Genomic DNA, 23,253 nt, shown 5'->3' with positions numbered 1-23,253 from the left:
GGAAATTGTTGGCATTTCTTCGCAGCTGCAGAAAAATCCCAATTGCAGCTTGCAGGCCCTTGGGCTAAGGGCAGGACAACCTACCGGCATGAAAACAACTCAGAAGGAAGCGCTTGTTATTCGGGAAGAAGGAAAAATGATGCAAAAGTCCCCAAAGCTTCAACCCATGAACAGACAAGGAACCGAGGGGGAGCAATCGCTGTCTGCTACAAGTCCCAGCCATGGGTGGCTCCATGCGGACAGGGTACAGCATGAAGCAGTTGTGAATGTTTCACAAAGATGTGGGCTCACATGGGCACAAAATTCCTCTGTGGATTTTTTTCCAAACCCCAGTGTGCTGAGACAGAGATTTTGGAAAATCTGGCCCTGGGCTCTATGGAAAAGCGTTTGCTTTAAGTCACCTGAATCCTTTGGTGGAAGTTGCAGTTTTGAATTGGGCCTCAGACAAAAGAGAGGGGCAGCAAGAGCTTCATCCTGGGGTCCCCAGCAGCCTGCACCCTGGGTGGGATGGTTCCCTACTCTACAGTGGAGAGGTTGTACTTTTGAGATTCCAGCATCCCTGGGTCCGAGGTGTTGTGAGATGGGGGCTGGCATCCCTGAAGTGTGTCCTGGGATTTGGTGTCTCCCTTGGAAGGTTGCATTTCCTCCCCAGCAGTCCCCCACACCCTTTGGGCTGAAATTTGCTGAGGATCTGGGGAAACTGCATTTAATTTGGTCCATCATTTAGAGGTTCTGCCTCAGAGGCAGACCAAGGATGTTTCCTGGTGGAAATATTAGCATCTAGGTAGGAGTTTCCAAGACAAAATTCTTGGTCTGAAATGTCTAAATTCTTTCATAGGGTTGGATCTTAGAGTTCATTTACCTGTAGAAAAAAAAAAAAAGACATTCTCGTCTCTGTTTTGCTCAACTAAATGTGACCCACATTCCCCAGAAGCCAAGGATCCGCAAGAGAAGTCACGTTCTTGCAGCAGCTTAATAATTTGCCCAAAGCAAGGAATAAGAGATCTGGGACTTCAATGCAGATTCTCAAGCTGGAGACACAGCTCCAAGGCCAGGTTGATAGCACTCGAGGCTGCGTTAAGGAAAGCTAATTCTCCACTAACAGACCCTCTTACGGTCTGTTCTTTCCTAATTAATGGTCCCCGAAAAAGGCTGTTTGCAAATAAAGTCTTCGCAAGCAGAGTGGGAAACGTCACTTTGCGGAGGTTCGCAGAGGGGCTGTTGGCTCAGCAGTTTCAACTCACGCTGAGCGCATGTGCAAATTAAAAGGAGGAAGCCACACGGTTGGTTTTGGTGCATTCCTGTCGAGGTTTTGCTCTTTTGAAGTTGGTGGGGATTCTCCCAGGTTGGGTCCGTCCAGGCCGCTCACACCCCTGGAATGTGGCTGGGGATTGGTGTGACCAGTCAGGCCAGTAAAGAGACCTTCCTCCAAAATGAGTTTTTACTGAAATCTGCAAAGAGCTGTTGCAAGCGGGTTGACTCACATGGTTTTTCAGCTCTTAGTCATGAGCTTCTTCTCTGGACAGTTAATTAGTTTGTTCTTATGGAGCAGTTTGAAGATGCAAAGCAGGCTGGGATATTGAAGTGTTATTAGCTCATTATCTGCAATCTTTTTTTTTTTTTTTTTTTTGTGACAGAGTAATGAAGTCCAGGCTCAGCCTAAGAAGCTTAACAGCACTAAAAGCCGAGCTGTCCACACACCCTGTTCTGTCCTTATTTCAGTACAGCTCTGGGCCAAAGCTCAGTGCCTCTTTAGGCTGGAGCTCCATAACACCAGCCAGGCAGTCTAGGATGGCTTAGCATCACTATGCAGGCACCTGGCAGTGACTCTAAGATTTAGCCTGACAGGATACCTGGAAATTTGGAATTTGGACCATTAATTTCAATCTTCCTCCTGCTAGTTTCCACTTGGGTGTGAAAGGGGAGAATGAGGCCCGTGGATTATTTTACAATTTATACCCTGATATGGGTGTATGAGGGGTCAAGTTCAGCATCTGAGGACCTGAAGTCTTCATAGAGAGGAGTAAAATTAAATAGCCCGGAAGGTTATGAGCGAGATGAATTAGCATCTGGCTGTGCAGAGCAGCTCATGTGTGTCTGGTTACGTTCAAAGAGAAGAAGCAATATTAAAAGTGTTATTTTTATGTCTGTGAAGGACGTACCGGCCAGACAGCTGCTGTGCCCTCTGGACTATAGTGGATATAACAGCTCCGTCTGCATAGCTGGTCACTAGTTGTGTATCTGGTAATTTGGGGATCTTGCCAGAGGCATTTCAAAAGCTGCGAGGAAATGTGCCTTCAAAATTGGGTGCTTGACCTCTTTTGGCCCCGTGGCCCCATTGCAATGGCTTCACATGCAAAACTAAGGCTCTTGTTGAATTCAAGACCATCCATGAGCATAAATACCCATCTGTTTCTTAGAGAAAGATTGCACGTGGGCTGTCCCGATCGCCCTGCAGACCTCCAGCCTGAGTCTCCACCTCAATCTGAACATGCTCCAGCGATATTCCAAGCTCCGAGACTGTGGGAAAAGGCCAGGCTGGGCAAGGAGCCTCACCCCTCGGGCACGTGCGTGTGCCTGCACACACACACGCACATGTGAGAGAAGATCTTCCATGACACAAATATAAATTAAATACCTAACTGCTTTCACCAGGCGCTCACTTCCTAACTTCAGGTTTCACCAGATAGCATCTCCCCTTGCTGAGCAACCAGACTTCCTGTGCTCACCTTTGCAAAAGTCCCTGATAGGAGTCTTGTTTCTTTGTGTTGTTGGGCACAAATGATGAATTCATCATATCCCTATTTGGGGAATAAGATGTCTCATTTTCATTGCCTATTCAGGCTACTGGCACCAGTTATACAATTTCCAACCCTCATTTCACTGTTGGGTCCAAGCACCACCAGAAAAGGCAAGGCTGGACAATCAGATGAAGCTTTCTATGCCACCCAGCCCTTCTTTACATTGCTTTATGTCCGACCACATACAGTGAAAGCAGCCACAAATTGCAAAGGAAATCCAGTTAGAAGGGTTTCCATCCAAAGATGAGCAAAATGAACCAAGCTATGGACATGAGTCATAGAGCCAACTATTTACAGCGAAGTCCTCTTAATCCTAACCATAAAAATGCATCACCCTCCAGCACAAGGGCGGTGCTGAGCATGTCAAGCTTCTCTCTGCAGACTTTTGCTTGGAAAGAAAGGAAAATTAATATCCTAGATAGCTCAATGACTCCAGGAGGTGGCTTCTTCAGAGGAAAAGAAATGGTGCAAGTGGTGATGGCAAGACATGAACATCCCCATGGTGGGTGCCCCGTGGGCGCAGCACAAGGCTGCAGGAGCATCGCAAAGCTTCTGCCTGGTTTCACCCTCTTCATTGGTCTGCCACTGCTTTCATGCTCGTGTCAGAAAGACACAAGGAACGTGTTGCCTACCCTCACACCCCGCCAGGGCAGAGCTAGTCTGCCATCCTAGAAGGAAGATTGTCACTTTGCAATGTAGTCTTAGAGTGGGTGGTTTTGTCTATGTGCGCTGACAAAAGATAAGGGGTGAGGTTCAGGCCACCTAGCTATGCCTGAGCATCGCTTATCTTAATCTGGATTTCCTTAATCAGCAGTGGAAATAGAAAATTATTAATTTGCCCCTCCTTCTTCCTGTGACTGATGACGGGGTGAGCCACATGCTGGACAGGCTGTTTCTCTCCACCAGTGACGAAGGGAACCCAGCACGCCTATCTCACACTTCTGTGTTTAATTTTAAGCTGTCCAAGTGAGGGTGCATTTATCCTAAGAGATTTCTCCTAAGAGGGAATGAGCAATAAAGGCCAGAGTGATAGGAAAAGTTTTTTTACATGTGGTTGTTCAGCTCAGTTTATGGAGAGCTGGTGTTGGGCAGCTTGAAAAAAAAATGTGAGCAAGCTGTGCTGTGAGCCCTGCAAAGCCGTGCAACTGAGAAGGCAGGTAGCTGTGGGCAAATGAAGTTGTGGGCTCTCCAGCCTGGAGCAGAGGAGGCTGAGGGGAGCCCTCATCGCTCCCTACAACTGCCTGAGAGGAGGGGGGAGCCGGGGGGGTCGGGCTCTGCTCCCAGGGAAGGGGCGATGGGACGAGGGGCACCAGGGGTAGGGGAGCGGTTGGGCTGGGGGAGCTTAAAGGGCTTTGCCAACCCAAACTGAAATGATTCCATGATTCTGTGATTCTAAATGAGAGCTGCCCATAGCTGGAGAAGAGGGGAGGCGATGGTAGACACTCTCCCTCCACACTGCTGGCAGTCCGGCTGAGGGCACCCACCGCAGCACCACCACTATCATTGCTGGCAAATTCATGCTGAACAAATTACACTTGGAGGTGCTCACGATGACTTTAAAAACATGTAGGCACCTGAATCCTCTGAATTCACTCATCCCTTTTGAAAATCCCAGGATCCTGCTAAAGCATTTCGGGTTTGCCCCTTGGGAGAGAGGACGATGCAAAATCACCACTGGCTTTGGGCAGCCCTTCCCTGGCGAGTGAAGTTTAAGGCCCTGAATGTACGGTCTGGTTTTAGTTGGTGCCAAGGGCTGTCTGAAGGCAATAGCCTGGCTGCTCTGCAGTAAGCTGGAAGCAGGAGTCTGGGTTCAGACACAAAGGCTCAGATTTTGGGCTCTCCCAGGGACACAGCATGAGCTCTGTGCTGGAGGCAGATTCCTGATCAGTGATGTGCACCCTGGGTGCTGAGCCCTTCCAGCAGTCAGCAGGTACCTGAGGGTATCTCAGAGTGCCTGAGGTTCCATGAGCAGTTTTGTGGAGGATTTCTGGGAAGGAAGAGGCACAGCAAGCTCCCCAGGACTCCTGGTCTGCTGCGCCTGCAGGGTGTTGTGAAGCCAGCTCAGCACCGAAGCGGGCACCACGTGTTAATGGCCTGGGACCCCATCAAAAGCCAGCAGAACAGGCACCCAAGGGCCAAAATATGCATCTGTAAACAGGACAAACTCACTCCTAGCTGGGCCTAAGATATGGAATGAGAAGGTGAGGAGGTACACATCCCACCCGGGACGGAGCCTTAGACTGTCGTGGTGCCAGCATTGGTGTCCCTGCTCGTACCAAGCTCCTCTGTTTTCTGTGGTCCCAGAGGAAGAAGACAGGGTGGTGACAACAGTCTGGGAAGGGGGTCCTTATGTTCCTGATCATTCTGGGAAGGAGGAGCAGCCCAGTGGCACATCAGTAAGCATGGACAGAAAGAGGCACAGTGCTCTCACACAGGGATGGCCCCTGCAGCATCTTTCCAAATGCAACCTGAAGACACCAGCTGTTTTGGCCTGGCTCCTCCTCAGGCTTTGACCTCAGGTCGTGCTACGCTGGTGCTACTGTGATGAGCAGTCCAGCTCTGCACTGGAGGGCATGGAGGTGCTGCCCTTGCACCTCTCCCAGGAAGGCTGCATTCCCCTTTGGATGGTTTATGGAAGGTGCCTGCATTTCTGCTGCTGCCAGCTCATGTTCACAGCCCCGTCCTTAGCACAGCCACGGAGCTGCTTGATGTTGCACATGTTGTCCCCCCACCACGGCCCACTCCTGTCCCCCTAGTCAGGATGGAGGTGAAGTTGGTCCTCTGCCAAACACCAGAAGATGTGTGGACCAAAGCCCCAGCTACGGTTTTTGGGGATTGCACAGCCTGTTCGTGTTGGCACTTCCCCCTGCAGGAATGTGGTCCATGGCAGGAGGGCGGTGGCAAGGACACAGATTAGAAGAAAGTCATCAAGGAGGTATTCCCATATACCGTGGTCTCGGCTCTTTCAGCACTGGGCTCTGTTTGGCCCTTCCCAGGACAACGCTGAGCAGTTAGCTACCTGCCCGTGAGTAATGGTGACTGCTCATCCCGTTCCCTTCCTGCCTGCTGGAGACCTGCCAGTCACTGTCAGTCTTTCCCTGGTATGCTTCGACTCCAGGAGGAAAAACTCCCCCATCCCTTCTCGTTACCCCACCAGCTGCCATGCTGGCTAATTCGGCACATGGCTTCATCCCTCTTTTAACTGGAGCTTTGCAGGCTGCAGCACCCAGGAGTGGGGATGGGTTCCTGGGGGTCCCCGTGGGTACGAACCACACGCTCTTGCTCCGTTTTTCCTCCGGTGCCTCTCCGCGGGCTCTCCTTCCTCCTGTTCAAAGCAAGGTGGGGCTCTGACTCACCTGCATCTGGGTCTCGCCGCGCGGCAGGGCTCGCCACGGCTCCGCTGACTTTCCCACGGTGGCTGAACCCTGCAGTGATGTTGCTGCTTCGCCCAGGAGCTTGCGGCAGGCAGGCTCCAGGGGCAGAAAGGCGAAGGGTGTGGATTTTGCTCTGTGTACCAAGGAGTCATCTCTTCGAATAGCATAAACACTCACCTGAGCCATCTCCTCCCTCTCCCCTTTCCCCCTGGCTCTTTAACCCTCTGCTTCTCTACATCCTGCGGGAAATAATTTCTACGTCGCTTGTGGGTTACCCTTGGACAAAAAAAAATATTTGGGATAGGCAGTTTCTCATTTCACAGGCAAAAATGACAGGAGCTGTTTAGGAGATGTGCTGCTGCCTGGGAAATGCAGAGTCTCGCTGTGGTCCTGCCACGGGCCCCGCTGTGATACCGCAGCAGCACCTTTCCCCCTCCTGGCTCTTCCTCCTCCCCAAAAGGAAACAAAAATCAATTTTCATCATGGGTAAAACGTGCGAAAGAAAAGCTCAGGGTGGAACTCAAAGGCACTCCGATAATCTCCGATTCTTTTTCCTTTACATTTTTGAGCATTTCTTTCAGCCCTGCTGATGAGAGACTGATTTTCCTGTTCTGCCAGGAGGGATCCTTGTTGATTGAAGCAGGAGTTACCTGTACTGTGAGACAAAGAGGCTTCCCGGGGAAAGAATAGAAAACATAAGGAAGAAAGCAATAAGATGCACAAAGCAAATCTCTGCTTCGTTGCACAGCACCCAGTCTGGGTCATCTCTCAGACTGAAACTTGGCCTCGGGACCCAAAAACACTTACAGTTATTGCTCCAATCTGTTAGGTAAGATCCTGCAGTGCCCTTGTAAGGCTTTTTGCAGAGAGAAGCACCAAGGAAAGGAGGGAGGAACTCCAGTTCTCTGGGAAAGCATTTGGGTTTTGCAGTGCCAGGAGCTTTCCGTAGCTTCATCACTTTTGACAATTTCTGCCTGCTTTTTTTCCCGTTGCATTACCTTGGGATGCCAGGCACGCCTGTGCAAGGAGGGGGTTATTCACCGCCGCGCCGGCTGCGGGTGTTTCAGCTGTGCAGCATGAGGGCGATGTGGTGTTGCACCAGATGGGGGGGGTTTAACTGCTTTGCTCCATCATTTGCAGAAATGCAGGCAGCTCCGCAGGCAGAAGGTCAAGGGATTGGCCAGGCTCAGGGAGGTGCCTGCAGGCTCTGCCCGTGGGAATGACGGTGCAGTGCAACTGCAGAGACGGTGCTCAGATCTGACCATCTCTCAGTGCTGGGACATCCGAGATCTCATCTGAGACCTGCAATATTGGCCAAGGTGTTAATTGGGACCAGATCTGCTACCTAAAAATTACTGCCAGCAACTCCACCTACCCAGTGCAATCCCCTTGTACCCTGCGCAGATTCCCACACTGCCCTTCCTTGTGCTGATGCTCTCTTGCTCATCATCAGGTGCTGGGCTGGGGAGGCTGGGAGCACCAAGGGTCTCATTTCTGCCACCAAGCACAGTGCCTTCAGCACAGAACGAGTATGCAGGGATGTGGTAGCAGGAGGATAATTTCCCTCTCATCAAAGCCTTTCCTCCATGAGATTATTGAGTTGCAGAGGGAGCTGGAAGTGGAAAAGCATTGTTGGGGCTCAGTCAGATGGAGGATGGAGGATGCTTGGTGTGAGCATCCAGGAGTGGATGCCACATCCTGACAAACTGCACCCAGAGTTTCCTAAATCCAGGCAACACTGCTCTGGATCTCTCTACTCCACCTGCCCTGGTGGAGAAGAAGATGCTGTAAAGGCTGAAGTAAAGCTGCAACGTTTTCCTGCATCCCAGCAGTGCAAAGGAGAGATCTCCTGGTGTTAGATGAAAGGGATGTGGCCGTGTGGTTGGAAGTCCGTCAAAAGGCAAGCTTAGAAACTCAAAAGGGACAAAGGAAAACATCAAGGAAGGGGCCAAGTACAGTCTTGGGGAGGTAACAACTTCTGTGCTTGGCAAAATTAAATCTACAAGGACACATAACTGTGGGAAAGGTACAAATGAGGGTTATAGGATAGAAGAGCACAAAGTCATCCACGTTATGGGGATGGTAAACAGGGAATGAGTCACTGTGCCTCACATGGGACTCGTGCTTCCTCCTGACCCAGGCCCCCGGCTCCTGCGGTGGAGATGCTCTGGGCTGTGGGTGCGCAAGCGCTGGGGGGGCTATGGGCTGTGGGTGTCATGCATATGCTGAAGCTCTTCTTGCTTTTATGGGGCAAGGCTTTCTGGTACAGGCTGCCACGTGTCCTCCAGCAATGTTCTGTGTGGGAGCGTGGCACTCCTAAGGCGTCTGGCTGTGGGGCTGGGATGCCACAGCAGTGCCTCTGCTTGGGGTGATCTCACCCACCATGTGGGAAACCAAGATAGAGGAACTTGGTTGAGTAAGTGTGTCCCAGCAGGAGATGTTGGTACTGTGGGGTCGTTGGTGCTGTTGTGGTGTGTGGCTTGGGCTTGGTGTTTCCTAGGGATGCCCTGCGCAGAGCAATGTGGTCTCTGTGCCATGAAATTGGGAGCTGCTGTTGGCTGGGACATGGTGATAATCATAGAATCCTTTAGGTTGGAAAAGACCTTTAAGATCATCAAGTCTGACTGTTAACCTAACACTGCCATTACCCCATCACTGCCATGATCCTCTGGGGTGTGGCCTGGGGAAGTTGGGTATTTCTGGGCATGTCTGGGGTCTGTGGGGAAGGTATGATCTCATGGGTCTGAAGGCATCACGAGCAGTGATAAAGGACTCAAAGTTTGCGCTGTGAGATGGGAGAGGGGGCTAAATTGGGGGCTGCTTTGGTGGTGGGATAAAGTTTTTCTGGTGGAATCCCGTGCATTATTTGAGATTTCATGAGCTGCAAGGTCTCCAAGGACTTAGTGCTTTCTCTGTTTTGGACATGGAGTGCTCTGTGGGGACTCTGCACCCTGCAGCACCCATATTCTTTCCCTTGAATCCTGCTGCAACACCAATGCGTTGGAGCTAAATCGGTGCCTCCATCACTGTCTGCCCCCACAGAAGTCTCTGGCCTCTGACCCAGGCTCCAGAGGGGATGCAGCTATCATTGCAGTTAAATCATACAAGGAGCACCTTGGCTGTCTTTTGCAAATTGTCCTGTGGGCTTTGTGTGTCTGCAAGCTGCCCTGTCCAAAGATGGGCTTTTCTTATGGGTTCATAGAAAGGGTACAGGCCCCACAATAAAAAGGCATACTTGTTCTTGGTATTAATTTTACATGCTGTAAATGGATAGAGAGAGATCCAAGCATGTAGTTGTGTATCAGCTCCATTGCTGAGCAACTCTTAATTTCCACGTTGGGGACATGTGCTGAGAGCTAAGACGACATGTCTTGCCCTTCGTCAGTGTCCAGAGAGCCTGCCTAAGAGCACAGAGGTAGGACTCATCTGCATTAATTTTAGACACTCTGCATCTATGCTAGACTTTGTAGAAGAAAACTTGTTCTCCTAGCCTATAATTTATATGACCTTTCTTAGATGTGCCTTCAGATGTGATCTGTGCCTGAAGAAGCTGCAGAATGGACATCACCAGCATGTACACAATATCAATATTCAATCCTCCCAAGGAATTCTGGATACACCACTCTTTAATGGGATTTTTTTACTTAGGTACTACATTCAAAACCAATTGCAGCTATACCTGCTGCACTGTGGCCTAGAAGGAGCTCGAGTAAAGAATGATCGCAGTTGCCAATGCAATTCAGGTTTCGAAGTGCTGCTGTATAAGGTCCACCCAGAACTGGTTAAGAAGTTGGGGTACTTTGCTTTTATGCTTAATCCTTTAGTGCTTGCCCACCCTTCAAAAATCTCAGCAGAGCAGCAGAGGGTGCTCCTGGAAAGGAGCGCTGAGCAACGTGGCATGGGGTGACGCCCATCCCTTTTCCCATGCATGGATCCATGCTGTGCCCAGCCTGTCTGATAGACTGTGAACCCTCTTTTCATAGCATACTTGTCAGTGGTAAGGATTATTCCTCAGTCTTGCCTTCAGTAAATGAACTAAACACACCTTGCAGCTGAGCTCACATTCCCCTTTGCCAGGTTTCTTCTTTGAAGAGCTGGCTTCTGAAGGAGATCAAGAGGATGCTGCTTCCTTATTTCTTTTGTAAGGCTGCCACCAGTGTTTATGTGCTACTGTGTTCCCCCATACTGGAAGTACAATATCTTTTGAGCATCCTGCACTTCAGCTATCCCTGTGCAGACTGGGCTTAAGTTACTGCAGGATGTGATGCAGAGACCAAATTCTTAGTTGCTGTTGACAGCAATTTCATGGAGCAGGCTGGGAAGTCCCCAAAGCAGATGCAGCCTTAAATTTGGTCCTGATTAGCATGAAAAGTCTGGCCTCAAATCTTGGATTTATAGAGCTGCCCTGTGTCATCAACATCTGGATCATCAAAAGCCTAAATATCCACCACCATATACTCATCTTCCAAAAGGGGGACTTAAAAGGATGATGCTCAGGGGTTGGACTAGATGACCTCTAAAGGTCCCTTCCAACCCAAAACATCCTATCATTCTGTGATTGTTAAGGGGAAATAAAAAAGGAAAATTAAAAGTTACAGGCAGCATGGCTAGTGCTTGGCACACTGAAGCACAATCCCAGTACGTTCCACCAGTTAAGAAATCCTTGAGGAAGGGCTGGCCGGGTTAAGCGGCAGGAGAAGGAGGTTATCAGAAGGTGTCTTTCAAACAGCTGAAGACAAAAATAGGAAAGACTTCATAACCTCTGCCAGGTTAAACATAAACCATGCTAAATATGGCAAAAAGGAGCTGAAGTAATGACTAGCTGAGGTCAGCAGAATGAGCCACAAATAGTAAGAGCATCTTCAAATATATGAGGGCCTGCCACAGAGCCTGGAGGGACAATAAATATCAGGGGTGAAAGGAGTGCTCAGACAGGAGAAGAGCCAGAAAGATCATGTATTTACCTTTTCTAATTTGTGATGGCTTTGAGAAAGGGGGAAGATTCTACAACAGGGAACCTCACACCCCCATGTACTGAGAATTGCAGGTCATGGCTGTATACAGAATTTTGGGGAACTACAAACCGATAAGGAAAGGGTGATAAATGCCAGACAAACATCAGCATACAGAAATGTTGAGTGATACACATGGGATGAAATGCACTTATCGTCACATGTAAATGATGGATTGGAAATCACCATGACTGCTTGGAGGGCAGTCGATGACGGACAGCCCATCCCAGTGATGGCTCAACACACAACAGAGCTGCAGAGACCAAGGGGAATGTTAGGAATCGTTAAGGAAGGAGAAGAGAACAGCGAGGTGGCTGTGATGTCCCTTTTTAAGCTTGTGGCTTACTCATCCTTTGAATGCTGTATGCGGTTGTGCTCTCCTCGACTCAGAAAGGAAATAATTTAATTGGGAAAGGTTCAGAGAAGGTCACTGCACGTGATGAGCTGGTGGCTCTGTCTGAGGAACGGGTCTGGGAGCTGGGACTTTCCAGCCTGGACCAAAGAGAAACTGTGGGAGGATCAGCTCATCACACTATTTAAATACAAGACCTAGGGAGCTTCAAACACAGCTCATTGGTTTGGAAGAAACTAAGGTATGGGGTTGTTTTCTCTGCAGCAAGATGTGGGCCCATAAAGCAGTGGCACAAATTGATAATTTAATTTTTCATGGATTGAAGCGGTGACTGTAAAAGCTCATGGGAGAGAAACCCACTGAGGCTTTGCCAAGGATGCAGTGGTTCAGGAAAGGTGATTTACAGCTCCCTCCCTCCTACTGGTGCAGGGCAGAGCGGTCCAGACTGATCACTGCTGCGGGGTAACAGGCTTTCAGAGACCTTTCAAACATGCTTTATTCTTTCCTAACACAAAGACAGCAAAAATAAAACCATCCAAACCGGGAAACTTGAAGAAATTTCAGCAATTTTTATTGATTTCAGCTTTTCCAATGAAGCAAATACATACAGTATAGCCAAAACAAAACTCCGATACATTATTCTCACATACCTATATCTTACAGAATACACTGTATAGCTATGGACTGGTAGGCTAAGTTGGTCTCAAACTGGTGTGTGGTCAGAGAGGAATAAAACTGCCTACTGCCTTCTACTCGTCCATGAGGCTTCTGAAATGCTGGGGTGGGTTGGATTGTACATACAGAAAACAAACAAAGCATTTATGAGAAAATAGACCAAAAAGTTCTGCTAAGCCCAGGACAAACACGTGTGGCATTTATTTACATGGTTGTGTGTCCCACGCACAAATCAGGCCCCAACTACTCTTATTTCTGCTGCCAGCAGAGCTCACAGGGCTGCTAGCTACGGTCCTTCCCTCCTCAGCAATTCTCCATCGCTGCAACCCAGGGCACGTGCGACCTCCTGTAGACCTGCCCTCATCTGTATCATTGGGGGTACGCCCTGCCTCGGCTCTTAGAAGAGCAAGAAACGGGAAAACAGCTCATCAAAGAGGCTGTCACAGTTAAAAACATGCTTTTAAGAAACAATGCCTCCCTAGAATGAAAAAAAAAATTGTACTGGAGGTGAAAACAGCATCCATTTATATGGGGGAACCTCACTGAGCTCCTGAAACCGCTGGTCATGAGCAACACCGATGGGATGAGGCTGATTTTCCTTTCTCTCCTCTCCATTGAGCATCAGCGTCATTTCACCAACTTGGGTGGAGTCTGCAGTCCAGATTTTAAAAAGAGAGACTGAGAGGAAAATAGAGGATCAGAGAATTCCCTGGGGAAGAAATAGCTGTGCAATAGCCCTGGGATGGCAGAGCAGTTACAATTCCCCCTGCTCTCTCGGGTTAGCAATATTCTGAGGTATGAAAGCAGCAACATACAGCATTGTAAAAAAAATTAGATTGGAAGGAATCTCTCTGGTCTGCCCAGCTCGAAGCAGGGATAACATCAAAGCCAGATGAGATTGCTCAGGGCTGTGCCCAGTCACGTTTCGAAGATCTCTGGGGATAGAGATAGATTTTATCTTTATCATTTTATTAGCTTTGGAGAAAAAATTTTGCTGTACTTCATGAAATTTCTGTGAATGATGTATCTGTCTCTTTGAGTCTAATACTTACTAATGAAATCTCCAGTACCTGTAAATTTAATTGTGAGATAATGACGATACAGCTCCAGCTCCTTGTGCCTTATCTACTGATTCAGTAAATCCCATTACCAGTGGAAGCAGCAGCAGTGTTTTAAAATAAAGCTTAAATAACAGCCAATTAGAATGAATTTCCTCCATATTCCATCATTACGTTTTGTAGTTAGGTTTCCCCAATTAATTTTACAGAGAAAAACATTAGCTCCCAGGACTTCTGTTGAACATATAATTACAGGAACAAATCTGAATGCAAAACTGCACGCAACAGACTTTTTACACCAAATCCGTAACAATCCTGGGCTGTGGATACTGCAGCCCTGTTGGAATCTGGAGTCTTGGGACCTGCTGAAAACTTTTTGAACTGTGCATCTGAGATGGATGTTATACATATACATCCAGGTAGGTAAGAGCTGGCAGGTACGGCAAGGGCATGCCCACGGGCTGGGGCTCCTCTGCTGCTGGTTAAATGCTCCTGAAACTGTCCTACCGGATTCTCCTGGTTCTAGCTCTCCACTTCAAAGGTGCTTTTTTTTTTCCTCTCTCTCATTTGGCTGGGAGCTCTGCGCAGAAAGCTCTCGACTGCATGTGGGTGAAGGCAAGCAAAGAGTTGCTGCTCATTAAAGTGCACGAGATTAAGCCACCCTTTGTAGTCCAAGAAAAAAAATCAGCCAGGAAATGATCTCCCTCTGTGGACGTGTGCTCCCTACAGTCTACACGGGGGGCAAATGAGTGCCGCTGCGTATCTTAGGTCTAGAGCTGTGTCAGAGCAAATCTGAACTTCATGGACGGTTCTTTAGCGGGCACAAATCACCCCATTTCTGGGAAGTGAATGGGGACTTGCTGATTTCCATCAGCTGGGGGGTCTGACACTCTCAAAAAATGAGACTGCTTTTCATTTTCTAGACTCAGCTCCGTAATTCGTCCTTCCCAAGCACCTCCTGCACCCCTAATAGCTGCAAAACAGGGTCCCGTGCCCCTGCACAGTTTGAAGAAGCAATAACCGTGTGGGGGACAGCAAATGCATCCTCAGCCGGTCCTTTCCATGTGGATCTGAGCTGCATCCCCTGTGGGGACGGACAGAGGGTATTTTTGTTCTGGAGAGAGGAAGATCAGCCTCCTTCCTCACACGGTTATTGTCATAAGGAGTGAGTTGCCCTAAAATGAGCCCAGCAGTCCCCAATCACAGCCTTAGCATCACAGGGTGCTCATGCAATTAAAGATACCAAGAAATAAAATATTTCCAAACCTGACTTCACACAAGTGCTTACATTCCTTTGCACATTAATATTATTTCTTTACATTGATCAATAAAAACAAAATGCAATTAAAAAGGCCACATCCCTCACTTTTTTCAGTCCTGTGTGGCAGTCAGTGATCCCAGGGGGAAAAAACACTTTGCCTGTCTCCAGCTCAGCTTCTCAAATGCCACATTAGTCCAGGTACAGTCACGAGATTGAGTTGTTCTGGCTCTCAAAATGATTCGGGACCTGGTTGTATTCATGCTCTGCAGATGCGTTGCACTCGTCCCCTCACATACAGCTTCAGAGAAGGGTTGCTGAGACCCAGGAGAGAATTTGCAGACATCAATTTGCTTCTTGAGATAAAGAGTTCACATGACAGGAAAGGAAATACTAATAACTATAAGAGCTCATCGGAGAAAAATTCATAAGCAGAAAAGAAGCCTGTGTTCGTAAACGTTAGGAATATCCAGCCTTTGTAAAGAAGAGTACTGTTGTGTGTATCTGGTTATAACGGCCCTATGCAATGGGGGGACTCAACCTAAAACCAGAAAATTTTGGTACTTGTGGGTAAAAATAGGTTGTGACAAGTTCTTAGTGTGGCAGTATTTGGTGCATGGATCAGATGGAATTGGGCAAAACTCTGCAAGGTGGTTAAAGTGCACAACTCACCCTGACTTTCAGTGGAAGACGGGGGACTAAGCCGGTAGGGAGACCCTACTCGCCACGTGTGCGCGTGTATGCTGCCTGCATGCACACATACACAGCGACACGTACACAGTTACACAGACACACTCTTTGCAAAAAAAAAAAAAAAAAAAAATTATTGACATCAGGAAAGTATAACCTCAATAAAAGTCCCTTCTCCCCCTAAAAAGAAGAAAATGCTTAAAAATATCAGTATCATCCACATGAAATCCGTACGTTTAGTTTGCTTTACAGTTGAGTTAAACTCAGAAACACTCTACGTCTTTAACATCCTAAGTAACTGCGCAAGGGTTGTCTTCCTGGACATGAGCCAATTCCACATTCTGAAATGGAGAAAAACAAGGAAAAAACCCAAACCCCAGGTAATTAAAGCATTCAAGAAATCTTTTCATTACATTCAAAACCAACTTTTAATCTTTTTTCTTGGCCTGTACCCAGTTTCTCTACTGCCCATCGCTTTTTCCCCTAGACTTCCGTGCTCCTCTGAGTCTCAGTGGAAGCACCCCAGCAGAGCAAGAAGTGAAATCCGTACCTGGGCAGAGGAAAGAAATGAGCTTTTGCACCATTTCCCCTACATCAGGACTGTGCTTAGTCTGATCTCAAAGAGAATGTTGGGGAATCATAAAATCATAGAATGGTTTGGGTTGGAAGGGACCCCCAGAGGTCACCCAGTCCAACCCCCGTGCAGCGAGCAGAGACATCTTTAACCAGATCAGGTTGCTCAGAGCCCCGTCCAAGCTGGTCTTGAAGGGAGCAAATAATTAATTCTGAGTAATCTCAATCCCCATCGTAGAGAGCTACGATGTTTCACCCTTAGCGCTTTTCCCTTCAGTGGGAATTAGGAACCAAAAGTACCTCACAGATTCAAGCCTGATTTCCCACTGAATAAAAAATCATAACGATGGCCTGGAAATTCTCCCCATGATTTCGCTAATCTGGTTTCTCTACTGGGATTATTCAGATGTCAGCATGTAGTTCCAAATTTTGACATGAGGCTTACAAGTAGATTATGAAGTACTCAAAGAATCCCTAAGGGTGATGGTTAATGCCATAGAATGTGCTGGAATTAATTGCATGTTACTGACACTATCTGGATAACATTATTCAAAATTCAGGCATTAAATTAGTGTCAGAGAGATTCCTCTGAAAATCCCCACCTGAGAGGATCTGGCAAAATGCAATGAATCAGTTATTGCTTGGCAAGGTAAGCGAGAAGGCCACGTAAGGCGTAGTCAAGTCCAGCAGCTTTGTCTGCCCTACGGCATCTGCGCCGAGCATGTCTAAAACGCAACATCTGCACGGCTGCTGACTTTTCATCAAAACAAATACTTTGCAGTTTGGGCTGATAGGATTCATGACACAAATCTCACAAACCCACGTTAGGGGAGATTAAAAATAGCAAAAAGCTCATGGGGTTCACACGCCGCCCCTTTGCCCCCAAACCCACCCCTTCCCCACCCATGAGGGCCCTGTTCTCACCTGCAGCCTGAACGTGCATGGAGAGGCTCCTAAAATCTGGAGGAGAGGGTCCTGAAGGTTGTTCCAGCTAAAGATCCCATCATGTTCTTATCAAATCCTTGCTGAAATATGTATATGAAGAGCAATAAGTGCATATCAGTTTCAAAACCGACAGCTATCTACTGATGGGAGACCCTCCTGTCCCTTCAGCAGCTCTCCTCCACTAAAGTGTGCTTCATTCTCCAACAGCCTCCCGTCCTCCCTCTGTGCACCTTCCACATGTGAACCGTCACCCTTATTGATGGACTTCATCTTCCCTGCATTGCTTTCCATCTGCCAAGAGCTGGACTTCTCCCACTTTACTGGAGGAAACCTTTACTTAATCCTTCGCTGAATATTATTTCACCTTATTCCTCATCCAGGAAAAATGGCAAAGATATATGCATGATGCATAGCCTCCCATTCTTCTCGTCTGATGTATACCTATGCAATGAACATCTGTGTGAAGGCAGGAGTGACTCAGTCACATCAAAATGAGTTGGCACAGGCTCCTGAAGAGAGCCTGGCGCAAAGCTACACAAGCTCCTATGGAGAAAGTCCCTAACTGTTAATATGAGAGTGATATTTAGGTACTCTCTACCTTCCTGCCCCCAGGGTACTCCCCTTTGTGGATGTTACTCCTTCTCTTTAATTTGGCCCTTTACTCTCTGCAGGTGCTGCTGCTGTTGAGTTGGAAAAACCCAGCTCGCTGAAAGCAAGCCACTGGGAGCTGGAAGCTGGCTTGGAGCCCGGTCTGGCTCTGCACTTTCACAGTTTCTGTTGCAGGGAGCAAAACAAATCCTAAATACTCTTCTTGGTTTAAAAGATTACCCTGACTGTAGGGGTGGTGTAACCACAGGGTAGGGTTATGGACACAGAATATAATGGGGGAGAAAGGGAGGAAGAACCTTGCCAGGAATCTGTTGGGACATGCTGACCCTACAGGATGGACTGCAACGAAAGGAATCTCCTAAACTGGTGTAAGACATCCAAGTCTGTTCCCAGCACAGAGTAATGCTGTGCACACAGGACAGCATCAACTACAGGAACATCATGGAAGAGCCCACCTAAGCTAGCATCATCCCCAGGGTGCAAGCTGCCCGGCACAGACACGCCACCGTCCACTTGGTCCCTTAAGTCAGTGCCGGCAGCTGCAGTTGCGACTCACTGCCTCTTGGTCAGATCTTAGGGGGGTGCCTGAACGCTGAGAACATCATGGTCCTTCCAGTGCCCCAGCTCCTCCTAGCCGCTGCCCGTACTCGTTGGTGAATCACGGCCTTTGCAAACTCTCCGCCTTCAGCGAGTGAGTCAAGACCAGGGTTGTTCTTGTCAGCCAAAAAGCAGAAGCATTTTCCTTACCTGCTTGAGCACACTCTGGAGCTCCCTGTTCGACCAAAGATCTGTCAGGAGGAGGCGAGCAGCTTCAGCCGCTTTTGGACAGGAGCTGGGAAGATGAAAGCAACTCTGGTGAATTATGGCAGGCCACAGAGCAGCAACCCACATGCATTACCAACAACCTTTAAATAAGCCCAGCTCCAGCCGGGAGGTTGGCTAGACTTGATGGAGGACTGTCAATAAAACCGTCCTTGCTCTCTCAGCAATGTTCAGTGACCACAACCTCTGGGATCAGAACAGGACAAATGAAAGGGGGGAGGATTTGAGTGGAAAGACGGGCATTAAACTGAGCTGAAGGAGTGTTTCTGGAGCGTGAAATTTGGGAGTGGGAAAGAGAAGGGAAATGGTGCCAACCTTTCCCTGGAGTTTGTAGGGACAGTGTGGGCGAATCTCTCGGGAGGGCAGCAGAGGAACAGGCTCCATGCTGCCTGGTGAGGACAGAGGAGATGGGAGCATTTGTAATAACACCATCTGCAACCGTAAGTCCTTACTCAGCACAAGTTAATAGATACTTGCTCACGTAAGAGCTCCGAAACCGTGAGTCATAGCAGTACCTTTTATAATTTTGGAACATTTCATATGACAACCTAGATATAAACCTCCTTGCTGGTTCTTATCGCTGCTCATGATCTGCTGGACCTTGTCCTGCCTGTGGGAGACTCCTGATCCGGGTTCAGTGCGACAACGCCAGCCTGTCTCAGCCAGGATGATGGAGAGGTACGAGACCAGACTCAGGACCCTCCGTGTACAACACAGCTTCACAAAACATTGCATCCTCAAACAGTCCTCATCAGACTGTGAGAAACAGGACTGACAGTGGTCATCAGGCACAACCTGGGACCTGCAAACACCATACTCGGAGTGTGAAAGGAAAGGAATGGAACTCTATTCAGTAAATTTTGGGGCATTTCTCTAATATACACAGCAGTCGTCACCAAAGACCTTGTAGCCTAAAAGAAACTAGCAAATTTAACCTGATTATAAGCTCCAAAGGGAATTCCACACATGGTGGTATTGTATGGATGACTGGGAGAGCTGTGAATAATTGTAAATTCTTGAGCAAGGTTTTGGGACAGGAGAACTAGGTTTTCCTGCAAAATCACTTCTCTGGTTATAACCGTCCTGTGCCCTGTCACCAGAATGACTATGTTTAAAAAAAAATTTGTGGCTGAAAAATTGTTTGTGGCTGAAAACCCATTAGAAAACAATAAACCCAGAGGTATCTATGATTGGATGGTCAGTGGTGCATGTCTTTGACACGCTTTTAAAGAATATAGAACCATAGAATCACAGAATCCCAGGTTGGAGGGGACCTCAAGGATCACCTGGCCCAACCTTTCTGGGCAAGACCCCCGCCAAGACAAGACGGCCCAGCCCCCTGTCCAGCTGAGGCTTCAAAGTGCCCAATGTAGCGGAGTCAACCCCTCCCCTGGGGAGATTATTCCAATGGGTGACTGTTCCCATGGGGAAAAATTTCCCCCTCATGTCCAATCAGAATCTCCCCAAGAGCATACTATTTCTCTCTTTCTAAGCTAATAATATTTTTTTTTTTATAATTTGCTTCTAATGATGCCAAATGTGTACTTTTTGGCACTGTCACTTCAGAGCACACCTCAAAAGAATTTTTCCTTTCAAACCAAAATTACCAGCATCTGGCATCTGAGCCATTCCCAAATTCAAACAAATGAATTTGTCCACTCTTAATTTGAGGGATTGATCCTATCTCTGCTTCCTATAGCACCTACTCCTGCTATTTAGGTATAAAAAGATGAAGCATGAACGGATGGAGCTGTGACCACAACTTCAGTATGTAAAGTAGCATAACCTAAACAGAAGGGCTGGGAATGGTGTGTAGCTACAGCAGCGTAGGACATGGAGCAGAATATCAAGGACAGCTGATCTGGGGGAAAACTTTCTTAAAAAGAAGTTACCTGAAAATCAAAGCTGATTTTCAGGGCAGTCTGGTTTTTACAAATAGAATTATTTGTAAAAATCTGTGGAAAGACAACAAGGAAGACATCTGCTGGTGGCAGTGGCAGCAGCCACCCGGAAAACTATTGACTGAACAAAACACAAACAAGAACCTTATCAGAAGGAGATGGCGAGGCTGGGGTAAGTGTGGGGGCAGCAGAAAAGACCAAGGGGTTTGTGCATGTGTATCAAATAACGGGGGGAATAATGCTTCCTCAAAGGAGAAAAATATCAAGAACCTTATGAATGTCACAGGAGGTGCCAAGGACTTCTTCGGGATGTCATAAATTTATAAAATTGATATCAAGGGGCAACATTTGGAAGAAATGGGCAGTTGGAAATTGTGGATGAGAAGAACTCTTTCGCAGAAAAGAATCAAGGAAAGATCTAAGTTTCTTGAAAGATTAGTTTTGGTAAAAAGTTATGGTTGAATTGAACCGCAAAATTGAATTGTATAATATAAAAGGTGTGAAAAGTGAATGAACAAAGAGAAACTGCAAGAAATCAGTGACAAAGGGATTGTGAGACAAACTGCAGATCTGATGCTCTGAAGTTACCAAAAGACATTTTGGAGAAAAGCTTTTACTGCAGTCAGTAGAATTTTGAGAAAAATTATAATTTTAACAGTGAAATAATGTTGCCTGCAAATGGGTGGAGGAATATTCTTCAGACAGTTGGGGAAGAAAGATGACGAGAACATCAGACATCAAAATAAATCAGTAAGTAATCAATAAACGAGTAGCTTGATTTTCATAAACACCACCAAAAAGAAAGGTAAAATGCAATATTTTGGCAACTTAGATTAAAAATAACAAAGAGTGAAAGAACACCATGATGACCATAGATGAGGATCTATGCAGGAGATGGACACAACTATTTAATTGGGATGCTCCAGGAAGAAGAAGAAGCCACAGCTACCAGATAAACTGCTGAACTGTTGATGCTTTTTGCTCAGAATAAGCTACAAGAAACATCCAGAAAAAGAAACCTCCACTTCGAGGAGTGCTGGGTGACATTTGAGAAGAACATGGGAATGGAAAAGATCCGTAACTTACTTGCCTGTAACCTGGAAGCTCTTTCTAAAATATGAATGCAAGATTGTTTGAGTGTGTTAAACTGATGATTTACAGCTTCAAATGCAATGCAAGGCCAGTTTAAAAATAGAGGTAAAGAAATGTTTCTTTGGTGGCAGAATAAGCCTGCGCCAGGGAGGCACTGCGCAGAGATGCTAACCAAACCAACACCGATGCTGGGGGTGAGGGAGGTGTTTCCACAGGGAAACTGAGGCAGATTGAAGGTGAGGAAGAACTTCTTTACTTTGAGGGTGCCTGAGCCCTGGCCCAGGCTGCCCAGGGGGGCTGTGGAGTCTCCTTCTCTGGAGATATTCAACCCCCGCCTGGACGCTGTCCTGTGCCCCCTGCTCTGGGTGAGCCTGCTTGGGCAGGGGGGTGGGACTGGGTGAGCTCCCAAGGGCCCTGCCAACCCCTGCCATGCTGGGATTCTGTGAAAACGGCAAAATAATAACAAGGTGCAATGTGGCACGGTGTTCTCCGTCGTGATTTGGTCACCGCTAAGACCTCCTCTGTTCTCTGTTTCTGCTGGCTGAGGAGGAGGAGGTTGATAGCATGGGACTTACCACGCTCAGCGTCAGTGTGGGGAGCTTGGGGTCTGCACCCAGCCTAGGCAACAGCCCCCAGTATAGGTGCTGGATCTAGTTATTACCATCAGGGAGTGGGTGAGGCTCTTTCTGATGTAGGACTGGACAAATCCCACCCTAACATTTCCTGTTTATCTTCAGAGGCTATACAGGGAAGTGGGAAAAGTTAGCTAATTTGTGAACTAACAGGTCCAATTCACAGCTGCTCTATGGGAACAGTCTGAAATGATATGGCTTGAGTAACTAAGATTTCTTCTGGATGCAAATTGCTATTTTTTCATAGGAATCGCACAGCATAATAACAGAAGGAATAATGGAGTAAAAGGAACAATTCAAGTTTTGGATATTGTAAAAACTGGGGAGTTTCTCAGGAGGAATTTGTGACACGGGCAGGAGGAACACACATGTCCAGAATTTAGTAACTCCTCGCCGTTTAGTGAGTCATTGCAAGCAAAGCTCAAGGCACAAAACAGTCAAAACAATTAAATTGTGCAACACTTTGCTGAAGTAGTAAGTTAGCTGACGACGAGTCTGAGGGATCCAAAGCGGGACTTTAGGCAGAAGCCAATACCATTCAAAACAACGAAGACTTAGAAGAGGGCTGGGTTTCACATTAATTGGAATTGTTGAAGAGTGGAAGCATATAAAACCGGCAAACTGACTGATATTTGTTGGCTGAGGTCCACACTAAACAAGGAGGCCACTTCTAATGACTGAGAGTCTCTCTGCTGCCACAAAACAAGTGGTAGATTGCAAGTGGTTTATCAAAGGGTGATGGAGAAGGCATGAGAATGTCTTCACAACAGAAAACAATAGGTTACTTCTATAAGGTATTTTAAAACAAAGACGGGTGGTAGGAGAGATGAAAGTCTAGGAAGGAGGATACGTGGTCAAAGACCATGTAAGTTTGGCCAAAAAATTAACATATAGTTTGGCAAGGCTTGAGAAGCTTTTGCACAGTGCTATACGGGGAATGGATAACAAGCAGGACAGGATCGCTGCCGTCAAAACTCAAACCAAGTCTAAAAGAAAAAGTGGTAAAACGTGTTGGGATTGCTCAGGTGTCATAAAATATATGTGAGCAGACCAGGGAAGGTACTTATAAATACATATATATATATTTATATATATGCTTCATCACAGCTGCGTCTTGAGGTGGATGTTCCAAGAAGTCTGAGCATTAAAGCTAAGCACAATCCCATTATATCGGCGATGCTTGAATCTCAGACCTGACCTTCATGCCAAGGTCTGCAGGAAGCTGTGAGTGGGAAGCCCAGGTGCTGAGGAGTCAGGCTGCCTGGTTTGAGGGCTGGAATTTTTAACAGGCTTTCAGATGTTGGTGCTTCGGTTCTGTTTAGAATTTCTTAAAATTCAGCCAGCAAATTTCCTGAGGCCCCTTACAAATCTCACCATGGATAGCTCACGCCTGTTTCCAAGAAACCAGTGCTGAGGATTTGTGTCTACCAACATGCTTGAATTTTTTCGGCTCTCTCAA

At 47.3% G+C, this 23,253-nt stretch overlaps 1 protein-coding gene across 1 annotated transcript in view; it reads right to left on the bottom strand.

Annotated features, from left to right (window-relative positions):
• Nucleotides 1-16,746: 16,746 nt before the first annotated feature.
• PKP1 (plakophilin 1) overlaps nucleotides 16,747-23,253 on the bottom strand; it is a 43,200-nt gene continuing 36,693 nt past the window's right edge. The window contains exons 12-13 of the mRNA XM_009634070.1: nucleotides 18,095-18,179; nucleotides 16,747-16,818 (exon numbers count right to left, since the gene is read on the bottom strand). Coding sequence (XP_009632365.1) covers nucleotides 16,747-16,818; nucleotides 18,095-18,179 — 157 coding nt within the window. The remainder of the gene's footprint in view (nucleotides 16,819-18,094; nucleotides 18,180-23,253) is intronic.

The sequence above is a fragment of the Egretta garzetta genome, unplaced genomic scaffold (genome assembly GCF_000687185.1).
Source record: "Egretta garzetta isolate BGI_Z169 unplaced genomic scaffold, ASM68718v1 scaffold202, whole genome shotgun sequence".
Taxonomy (NCBI): Eukaryota; Metazoa; Chordata; class Aves; order Pelecaniformes; family Ardeidae; genus Egretta; species Egretta garzetta.
This window is presented reverse-complemented; position numbering and strand designations above follow the sequence as displayed.